This window comes from Orycteropus afer, unplaced genomic scaffold (genome assembly GCF_000298275.1).
Source record: "Orycteropus afer afer isolate SDZICR_OR568_19922 unplaced genomic scaffold, OryAfe1.0 scaffold01137, whole genome shotgun sequence".
NCBI lineage: Eukaryota > Metazoa > Chordata > Mammalia > Tubulidentata > Orycteropodidae > Orycteropus > Orycteropus afer.
The window spans coordinates 80,363-92,364 of NW_006922724.1; the positions used below are offsets into that span (position 1 = coordinate 80,363).

The window sequence follows — 12,002 nt, forward strand, 5'->3', positions numbered from 1 at the left end:
GTAATGTCCTTTTCTTCTGTCACACCAAGCATACATGCTACCCATGTGACTTGTCACTATTGGTGTTGATTTTGTCCACCTGGCTGAGGTAACCTTTATCTCGTTCACCCCATTGTAAGGTTACTGTTTCTCCCTCTTTTCCTACTGTCCTCCCTGTTAGGAGGTCCCTCAATGAAGCCCATACTTTAGGGAGAGGGAGTTGTACCCCTCCACTTACAGAGCAGAATATCTACATGAATTACTGGAACTTCTTTGCAAATGAGATTTGTCTCTTTGCATTAATTTATTCATTAATAAATTTATTTATTAAATTATTTTCTTAATTAGTATGGGCTCATGGATATTTACTTTACACTTTGATTATGTCACTCCTATGTTCTCTTTTGCTCACAGTATTCCAGTTTGGCCATTGAGATCTCTTTCAGTTGCCTTCTGGGTCTCTTTAGCATTTCTTCATTGCTGTGGTGGAGCTTGTTGTAAGCTGTCCATTACCTTTTTGCATTTCACAATGTGCTAACTCCTCTGCTATGTATAGTATATACACCATCCCAGTTCTAAGTCAGCCATTTCTCCAAGGAGGCCTCTCTCTTTTTATTGGAGAATGGTGGTAGAAACCAAAATCCGAGTTATATTTGTATTTGTTGCTGCTGGGAACTCTAGGCCCTGTCAGTTAATGGAACAAGAAGATATATGTGTGTATAGTGACGTGTGTGTGTGTGTATGTGTGTGCACATTTGTACCTATGTTGAGATAAATATGTATGCTCTCAAAAAATTCACCTTTAATTTATTACCACATGGATCTTCCTGGTCTCTCGGACTTGGTTATATGTAAACACCGAGTCCAAAAGCGAGATAACTGCTTCCTATCATCCGCCATGGGTTCAGTTAGCCGATTGGTCAGTCTCAGTGCACACACATAGACTTATCAGGATTGTCACCCAGAGTATTTTTTGCCTTTGGTTTTACAAACTCCACTTATTTTCACAATGACTTACTTCTGTCACTTTGCCCCACCCTCTACATTGAGGTGTTTTCATAGTTTTTAATCCAGTTGGATTGTTTATTCACCTCCTGCATTCCATTCTGAATCCCCTCAACTCCTAAATGGTTTTACTTTTAATTTATATGCACTAAATTTCACTCTTTGTCTGTAAAGTTTGGTGGGTCTTGGCAAGTTGTTATATGTTATATGTTATATGTTGTATGTTATATGTTATATGTCTTGGCAAGTTGTTATATGTTATATGTTATATGTCCACATATTGCGGTATTGCATAGAATAGGTTCGCTGCTGTGAAAATTCCTCTCTGCGTATTTTATTCAATCTTCCCATGCCTCCCCTCAGGTCTTTGGCAAAAAACTGAACTTTTTAAAAGTGTCTATCGTTTTGTATTTGTAGAATGTCACATAATTGAAATCATACAATCTGGAGACATACAATATGCAACCATTTCGGCCTGTCTTCTTTCACTTAGCAATAAGCATTTATGATCCACCATTCCTATTTTGTGGCTTAGTTCCTCATTTCTTTTTATCATTGGCTACTATTCTATTGTTAAACAAAAACACAAAAATACACCACCTCAAATCCGTGGTTGTCGAGTTGATTCTGGCTTATAATGACTCTAATCAACAGACTCTAACTGCCCCATAGAGTTTCCAAGGCTGTAAACCTTCACTGAGGCAGAGAGCCACATCTCTCTCCCACAAGCAGCTGAATTGCGGAGCACCTCACCTTGTACTGCCAGGGTTTCTTTGTATGGTTCTCAATTAATTAGATGTATCACATTTTTATTATTCATTCCTACTATTAAAAGACATTTTGATATCTGCTAATTTTTGCACATTATATATGAAGATGCTATAAAAATTGGCATTCATGTTTTAGTGTGAATGTAAGATTTCAACACACTCATGTAAATACATAATTGCACAACTGTTGGATCTAATGGTATGACTAGGTTTTGCTTTGTAAGAAACTGACACTGTCTTCCAAAGTAGACATACTGTTTTGCATTCCAGTTAGCACCAGCCACTCCTCAGAAGGAAGGTTGGGCAATCTACTGCTGTAGTGACACTGCCTTGGAAACCCAAGGAGGGGTCACTATGAGTCAGATCTGACTCCAAGGCAGTGAGTTTGGGGTTTGTGGGGTTTTTTTTTCTTTCGTTTTTTAGCAATGAATGAGAGTTCATATTATTCTGCATTCTTGCCAGTGTTTTGAGTTCTAGCCATTCTAATGGGCATGTAGTGACATCTTAATCTAGTTTAAATTTACAATAATCAAATTAAAAATGATGTTGAGCATTTTTTCAAAAACTTATTTGCCATCCATATATCTTCTTGGGTGAAGTGTCTCTTCAGATCTTTTATCCATTTTTTTTTAATTGGGTTGTTTGTTTTGTTATCGTTTAATGTTAAGTGCTTTTTGTAAATATTGGATATAAGACCTTTATCATGCATGTGTTTTGCAAATATTTTCTCCCACTTTGTGTGTTGTCTCGATTGTTAACTTTGTCTGTTGCAGAGTACAAGTTTTTGATTTTGATAAAGTGCTGCTTATCAACTTTGTCTGTCATGGATTATGCTTTTAGTGTTGTAGCTTATATCATCACAGGCCAGAGATTGGGAATACTTAGATTTTTTTCTGTTTTCTTCAAGAAGTTTTGTGGTGTTGCATTATTTATTTACTTGGTGTTCATTTTTATGAAAGATGTAATATCTGTGTTTAGGTTGACTTTTTCCACACAGACATCAATTGTTGCAGCAGCATTTGTTAAAGAGTGTGTGCTTTTCCCAGTGAATATCCTTCACTCTTTAGTCAAAAGATCAGTTTGCTGTATCTGTCTGGGTCTATTTCTGGGCTCTCTACTCTTTTCCATTAATCTGTGTGTCTATTTTTCCACCAGTACAATATAGTCTTGATTAATGTAGTCTTATCTTGAACTCAGGCAATGTGTGTCCTTGTATTCTCTTCTTATTCGTCAGTGTTATATTGGCTTGTCTAGATATTTGTCTTCTCATATAAACTTTAGAGTTGTTTTGTTGTTACCTGGAAAACAGCTGACTTGGTGTTTGAATGGGATTTTAAGTGTATAGATCAACTTGGGAAGGACTGACATCTTCACAATATTATTGATTCTTCCAATTCCTGAATACAGAATATCTATACATTTATTCATTTATTTAATACTTCTTTTATTTCTCTCATCAGTGGTTTGTAGATTTCAGTCAATCAATTTTGTATATCTTTTGTTAGGTTGACACTTATGTATTACATTTTTGGGTGTTATTGTAAAGATAGAGATAGAGAGATATGTCACTTCTAATTCTAATTGTTCATTTCTAATACGACAGCACACAACAACAACAACAATATGTGGAATACTATTGACTGTCGCATATTTATCTAATATGTTTTCATCTTGCTCTCCTTACCACTTCCAGCAATTTTTCTTTATGTTATTGTTTCTTTGGAATTTTCTACATAGAAAATGATATCTTCTGTGAACAAAGACAGCTTTATTTCCCCCTTCCCAATATGTACCCATTTTACTTATTTATTTTGGCTCCTGTGGTTGTGCTAGTTAGGACATCCAGTCCAATGTTAAATAACAGTGTAAGAGGGAACATCCTCCCTTGTTCAAGATCTAAAGGGGACAGTATATAGTTTTTATCATTGAGCACAATCCTACCTGAGAGTTGTTGTATGTTCTTTATTAATGAAAAGACGATCCATCTATTTCTAGTTTTGGGAGTATGTTTTTATATGTAAGTAATGATTTTGAATTTTATCAAATGTTTATTCTGCTTCAATTGATATTATATATGGTATGTTTTTCTTTATTTACTTGATGGAGTGTAGCATAGTGCTTAAGGCACTTGACTGCTAACCAGAAGGCTGGCGATTCAAACCCACCAGCCACTCCTCGGAAGGAAGGTTGGGCAATCTACTTCTGTAGTGATACTGCCTCAGCAACCTAAGGAGGGATCGCTATGAGTCGGGGCCAACTCGACTGCATGTAACAACAACAACAATGATTTTGAATTTTATCAAATATTTATTCTGCTTCAGTTGATATTATTGTATGGTATGCTTTCTTTATTTACATGATGGAGTGAATTGCATTAATGGATTTTCAAATTTCAAACCAGTCTTTCATACCTGGAATAAATCTCACTTTGTTGTATAACTCTTTTTATGTATTGTTGGATTCAATTTGCTAATATTTTGTTGAGGATTTTTGCATTTTTGTTCATGAGTGATATTGGTCTGCAGGTTTTCTGTGTTATAATAACTGTATTTGATTTTATTATTATTAGAGTAATGCTGGCTTCACAGAATGAGTTAGGAAATGTTCCTGTTGCTGTTATTCTCTGGACAATATCATGGAGAGTTGGTATCATTTCTTCTTTAAAAGTTAGAAGGACTCACTAGCACTTCACCAGGCTTGGATGCTAATTGCTTTATGAGCAATTATTAGTGATTTTTTCAGAAAATTAGAATTAAGTCAATTAGGGCATGTACTTGTCCATTGTTAACCAGAGATAAGTCCAAACCAAATCCAATAGCATCTGGTCGATTGTGACTCCCAGTGACTCTGTAGGATAAAGCAGAGTTTTATCAGTTCAGCTACAATGTGCTTGACTGTGTTAGGGCCCCAGATGGCCACAGCTGAATCACAGCACCCCCCAGAATTAAAAAATCCCCAATGTCTGACAGCACTGTTATGTGTGAGCACGGGCTGATTAGTCATTAGTCCATGGTGATGTCTTATTTTAGAGGAAAGAGTGGGCGATTTTAGGGGAGATGGCCCTAAGGTAATAACCGGATGCCAGGTATAGTTCTAGCATAGAAACCCTACGATCCATGGGCCCAGAGCGAGAAGAGAGACATACTCAGAATGGTTTGCTGGTTTCTCGATGCGTGGTGATTAAGGAAAGACAAGGGAGATGATAAGCATGGTGACAGCGGCTTTCTCAGAGATGCGCTATGTACCACTAAGGTTTTAACGTACTGTGTACGTTTGTAGAAGACTGTTGGTGGTGATATGCATGTTGCTGGTGAGTTTGCTTTGGATTTATATTGATATGGCCTTTTGAGCATGGATTATATGTACCAGCTTATAAGCATGGGATTAAACATGTAATGCACGATTATACACACATTGTATTAACTAATTATATTAAATAATTACAGTTTCTTATAGAAAAATAACTTCCCAAATCATTGGTTTTTGAAAAAATTAAGTGGAAGTCTTTTGTTAGAATTCTTTGTCATTTTTTCTATGTATATTTCAATTATTTGTTCTTGTGGTGGTTGTTGCTGTTAGGTGCCGTCGAGTCCTTTCCGACTCCTAGCGACCCATGCACAACAGAAGAGAACACCGCCCGATCCCGCGCCAGCTCTATGATCCTTGCTATACTTGAGCCCATAATGAAGCTGTATTTGAAAGTTACCTTTATAAAATAAGCAGAGAAATCCTTTTAGGTCATGAAAATTAAAAATATTTATCGAGTTGGGTCATTCCACTGTTATTATATTTCTGGGAATTGTGTGAAGCTGCCAGAGTGTAAAGAAGTTGCTGCCCATCACTCCCTCTCTGAATCTTCCATAGCTTTTCATAATCTCCTTTCCTCCCTTTTTCTCTGCTTCATTCCTTTCTTCTTCTCAGGAGACTAGCTTTCTCTCCTTCTCTCTCCACGTGGCAGAAGATAAAACAAAAATGCCTGCCTCAGCGCTGACTGGTCTGTGAGATACTCACAGCCATGACTACCCCATAGGAACTCGAATTAATTACAAAACTCAGTTGTCAGAGGACAGTGACACAGATTACTTCCCTGCAGGGTGCCCTCAGGTGGTGAAGCACATAATACAATATCATGGCTGCATGTAGCGGGGACAGAAATTATCAATAAATGGGATGCAGTTTAAACAAAAATTTCAAGCTGTCTTCTATAATCCAAAAATGCAGAGATTATACCAAATAGAAATTGAGGAGAGAGAGCTCATTTTATAGAAGCTGAATTGTGTATTATATATGTTATATAGAATATACACATAACATAATGTAATATAATACTTGATGGGGTTTTTTGTTGTTGTTTTGTTTTGTTTTTTGTTTGTTTGTTTTGGTTGAAGTCAATTCTGATATATTTTCATTCAGTTCCTTGATGGAGTATATTACCTTAACGGAGAATTTAGTGAACCCTTATGTACAAAATAGAACTGCTTCATAGTGTTTTCAAAGTTATGACCCTTAGGAAGCAGATTGCCAGGCCTGCTATAAGAGGCACCTCTGAGATGGTTCGAACCACCACAATTTCAGCTAGTAATTGAGTGCTTAACCCTTGGCCCCACCCAAGGGCTATGATATATAATGCAATACAGAGCCCCCACACAGTAGGGGAATGTAGTGTAATGAAATGTCTGTATCTCTGCCCAAAGTAATCTTCTCACAGTTTTCTGCTTGGGTAGCATCCTAATTGTCTTCTGATTTTCTACTTAAAGCTCCTAATCAGAGGTGTGCATACAAAGTACCACTTCTTTTACACTCTATAGCTTACTTATCCTGCATTATTTTACTTCATAATGGCAATCATATCGTTTACTGAATTATTCATAGTCTATTAACCTCTTTCTTCAATACATACATATCCTAGAATAATATTTAATGGCAAGGATTTTAAAATTGATTTTTACTTATGTTCCCAGTCCCTTCAAGAACACTTGGCATAAAATAATTGGTCAAAAATATTTCTTGAATGAACAAAATAAAGTCTTGAGGAATTTATAGAGCTATATGTTGCCTTATTGTTTGAAAACATCCACATTCTGTTGGATCACCTTTCTTTGGAAAGGGCACAAATGTGGATCTTGTCTAGTCATTTGGCCAGGTAGCTGTCTTCAGATTTCCTGGCATAGATGAGTAAGCACTCAAGAGCTGCATCCTTGGTTGAAACATATCAGTGGGTGTTCTGTCAATTCCTGGAACCTAGTTTTTCACCAAATCCTTTAGCGCAGCTTGGACTTCTTCTTTCAATACCATTGCTTCTTGATCATATGTTACCTCCTGAAATGCATGAATGTAGACCAATTCCCTTTCGTAGAATGACATCTGTATTCCTTCCATCTTCTTTGGTACTTCCTGCATCGTTCAATATTTTGCCCATAGAATTCTTCAGTATTGCAAGTAAGGCTTGGATTTTTTTCTTCAGTTGTTTCAGCTTGAGAAATGTTAAGTGTGTTCTTCCCTTTTGGTTTTCTAATTCCAGGTCTTTGCACATTTCATTATAATACTTTACTTTCTTTTTGAGCCGTCCTTTGAAATATCCTTTTCAGCCCCCTTTCAACATTTCTTCCTTTCACTTTAGCTGCTCTCTGTTCAAGAGCAAGGTTCATAGTCTCTTCTGACATCCATTTTGTTTTTTTCTTTCTTTTCTGTCTTTTAAGTGACCTTTTGCTTTCTTCCTGTGTGATGTTCTTGATATCATCCTACAACTCAGCTGGTCTTCAGTCACTGGTATTCAATATGTCAAATCTGTTCTTCAAATGGTTTCTAAATTCAGGTAGGATATGATTAAAGTTGTATTTTGGCTCTCATGGACTTCTTTTAATTTTCTTTGGCTTCAACTTACATATGAGCAATTGATGGTCTGTTCCACAGTCAGCTACTCACCTTGTTTTGTTTTATTTACTTATTTATGATTTGGGTGAAAGTTTACAGAGCAATTTCATTTTCCATACAGCAGTTCATAAACATTTTGTCTCACAACACTGACTGCAATGTCCCACAATGTAACTGCTGTCTTACCGCTTCCTCCCCACAGTTAACTCTTCTGTGTGTCGTTCCCTCCCATGCACTCCTGCCCGCCAAGCTGTCTCCCTGTGCATACACAACCCTTCTATTCTCCCATGATTGATCTCTCCAAGGGGTGTATCTGCTGAATGTAAATATTCAGCTCATAAGACTGTCATTTCTTTGGCTGCAAGCCACAGGAGTGGGTTCAATACCAGCCCTGAAGGGCAGCTAGGAGCCATAGTTTCAGGGGTTTCAACAGGTTCTCTCAGACCAGCAAATCTGGTCCCTTTTTTTTTTTTTTTTTGTTGATAATTTTGAGTTTTGTTCCACAATGCTCTCCCACTTTATCCAGGATCTATTCTACATAGATCACCCTCTGAGTGGTTGACAGTGGTAGCCAGGCACCATCTAGCTCTTCTGGTCTCATATTCACATAGGCTAAAGATCACATAGGAGCTCTGGTAGCATAGTGCCTAAAGCACTTGACTGCTAACCAGAAGACTGGCGGTTCAAACCCACCAGCCACTCCTCGGAGGAAAGCAGGCAATCTACTGCTGTAGTGATATGGCCTTGGAAACCAAAGGAGGGGTCACTATGAGTCGGGTCTGACTCGATGGCACATTACAACAACAGCAAGGATCACATGGTGTACCAGTCCCTTGCAAAAATTGTTTCCAATGTCTTTCTTTTCTTCTTTCTTCTTTGCTCTGGATGAGGAGAGACCCATTGTTCTAAGTGGCAGCTTGCAAGCTTTTAAGATCCTCATCAGTTGCTCGCCAAGGTATGATGTGGAACAATGTTTGTGTGTAGTGTTATGACACTTGACCTTGATGTCTCCTGTGACTATGGTCACATGTCCAACTACTCTCTCCCTCAGATTATCTGGCTGTGGTCTGGCCTTGATTTGACTGAAGATATTTAGCTTCTCCATCACCTCTTTCAGAGATGTAGTCAATTGCAGGGTACTTCCAGAAATGCAAAGTGGATTCAAAAGAGGAGATGGAAGGAGGGATATCATTGCTGATGTCAGGTGGATCTTAGCTCAAAACAAAGAATATCAGAAAGATGTTTACCTGTGTTTTATTGACTATGAAAAGGTATTTAACTGTGTGAATCATAAGAAATTATGGATAACACTGTGAAGAATAGAAATTCAAGAACACTTAAACGTGCTCTTCAGGAACCTATACATAGACCAAGAGGCCGTCATTCAGATGGAACAAGAGAACACTGCATCTTTTAAAATAAGGAAGGATGTGTGTCAGGGCTGTATCCTTTCACCATAGTTATTCAATCTGTACGCTGAGCAAAAATTCTGAGAAGATGAACTTTATGAAGAAGAACACAGCATCAGGACAGGAGGAAAACTCATTAACAACCTGAGATATGCAGATAACACAACCTTGCTTGCTGAAAGTGAAGGAGACTTGAAGCGCTTCCTGATGAATATCAAAGACTACAGTCTCCAGTAAGAATTACATTTTCACATAAAGAAAAAAAAAAAATACTCACAACAGGACCAATAAGCAACATCATGATAAATGTAAGAAAGATGGAAGCTGTCAAAGATTTCATTTTACTTGCATCCACAATCAACACTCATGGAGGCAGCAGTCAAGAAATGGGAAATCATATCACACTGGGTAAATCTGCTGTGAAACACCTCTTTAAAGTATTGCAGGACAAAGATGTCACTTTGAAAACTCAGTGTGCCTAACCCAAGCCATGGTATTTTCAATTACTTCATGTGCATGTGAAGCTGGATAATGAGTAAGGAAGACTAAAGAAGAATTGATGCCTTTGAATGGTGGTGTTGGCAAAAAATACTGCTAACACCATGGACGGCCAGAACAACAGACAAATCTGTCCTGGAAGAAGTCCAGCTGGAATGTTCCTTGGAAGTGACAATGGCCGGACTGTCTCATCTCCTTGGGTCATGTGTCAGAAGGGACCATTCCCCGGAGAAGGATATCATGCTTGGTAAAGTGGAGGGTCAGAGGGAAAAAAGGGAATATCCTAAATGAGATGAATAGACACAGTGGCTGCAATGACGGGCTCAAGCACAGCAAGGATTGTGAGGCTGGTGCAGGATGGGGCAGGGTTTCATCCTGTTGTTCTCAGGGTCACTAGGAGGCAGAACCAACGTGATGGCTAACAACAACATGTTACCTCAGGAAAAAGTTAGCCATTAGAGGCAAGCAAGGCTAGTCAGTTTCAGAATCAGGGAGGAGATAGATTCCACGAAATTCTCAGCTGACAAACACTAGATGTATAGATAATACATAAGAATTAATAAATTAAGCACATTTAGAATATAAAAACAGCCTATCTGTTATAGCCAAGTTTGATTCTCTTTTCTCTTTTCCAGTAGTTTTCACCAGCTACATGGCACCAGGAAACCAAACATATGTTTCAGAATTCATCCTTTTGGGGCTCTCAGATGAGGCAGAGCTGCAGCCCCTCCTCCTTGGGCTGTTTCTGTCCATGGACCTGATCACCTTCATTGGGAACCTACTCATCATCTTGGCCATCATCATGGACCCCCACCTCCACACACCCATGTACTTCTTCCTCTCCAACCTCTCTTTCACAGACATCTGTTTCACCTCCACCATTGTCCCAAAGATGCTGCTGAACATCCAGATGCAGAATAAAGTGATTACCTATGAAGAATGCATCACCCAGATGTGTTTTTTCATTCTTTTTGGAGAATTAGACAGCTTCCTCTTGACAGTGATGGCCTATGATCGGTTTGTGGCCATCTGTCACCCCCTGCACTACAAGGTCATCATGAACTCCAAGTTCTGTGGCCTTCTACTTCTGGCATCTTGGTTACTGAGTGTTATGGTCTCTTTATTACATGGTTTAATGGTTTTGCAACTGTCCTTTTGTACAGATTTGGAAATACCTCATTTTTTCTGTGAACTTAATCAGGTCGTCCAACTTGCTTGTTCTGACACCTTCCTCATTGACTTAGTGACATATTTTTCAAGTGGATTTCTGGGTGTTATTCCACTCACTGGGATACTTTTCTCATACACTAAGATTGTATCCTCCATTTTGAGAATTTCATCAGGTGGGGGCAAGTATAAAGCCTTTTCCACTTGTGGGTCTCATCTCTCAGTGGTTGCCTTGTTCTATGGTACAGGGCTTGGAGTTTATTTCAGCTCTGCTGCTACCCAAAACTCCAGGGGAAGTGCAATAGCCTCAGTGATATACACTGTGGTCACTCCCATGCTGAACCCCTTTATCTACAGTCTTAGGAACAAGGACATAAAGCAGGCCCTAAGAAAACTTTTCAGCTGACTAATATTCTCTGTGTAACAGAATCATTTTTCTCAAGATAAGAGAATTGGTCATGAGCAATAGAACTCAAAATTATGAAAGACTAAATCATGATAATTTCACCAGTTCATGTTGTAGTTGTTGTTATGTGCCGTCAGGTCATGTCTGACTCACAGTGACCCCATGCACAGCAGAATGAAACACTGCTTGATCCCATGCCAGCTCCATGATCCCTGCTATACTTGAGCCCTTCATGGTAGCAACCGTGTCAGTCCATCTCGTTGAAGACCTCCCCATCTTTCATTAACCCTCCACCCTACCAAGCATGACATCCTTCTCCAGGGAATGGTCCCTTCTGACAACATGACCAAAGTAGATGAGACAAAGTCTGACCATTCTCACTTCCAAGGAGCATCTCGGGTGCACTTCCTCCAGGACAGATATGTTAGTTCTTTTAGCAGTCCATGGTACTTTCAACATTCTTCGCCAGCACCACAACTCAAAAGCATCAACTTTTCTTCGGTCTTCCTTATTCATTGTTCAGCTCTCACATGCATATGAGGCAATTGGAAATATCATGGCTTGTGTCAGGCGCACCTTAGTCCTCAAAAAGACAACCTTGCTCCTCAGCACTTGAAACAATTCCTTCTCGGTTGACCTTCCCAATACTACACATCATCTAATGTCCTGACTGCTGTTTCCATTGGCATCTATTGCAGAACCAAGCAACGTGAATTCTTTGACAACCTCAATCTTCTCTCCATTTGTTATGATGCTGCTCATTGGTCCAGTTGTGAGGATTTTTGTTTTCTTTATATTGAGATGTAATCCATACTACAGACTGTATTCTTCAACCTTCATCAGTAAGTGCCTCAAGTCATCCTCACTTTCAGCAACAAAAGTTGTATCATCTGT

General features: G+C 38.7%; 1 protein-coding gene across 1 annotated transcript; it reads left to right on the plus strand.

Annotated features, from left to right (window-relative positions):
• Positions 1-10,163: 10,163 nt before the first annotated feature.
• LOC103212878 (olfactory receptor 7A17-like) lies at positions 10,164-11,108 on the plus strand. The gene has a single exon (XM_007958805.2). It carries the CDS (start codon positions 10,188-10,190, stop codon positions 11,106-11,108), a length of 921 nt encoding a protein of 306 aa, XP_007956996.1. The 5' UTR covers positions 10,164-10,187.
• The last annotated feature ends 894 nt before the right edge of the window (positions 11,109-12,002 follow it).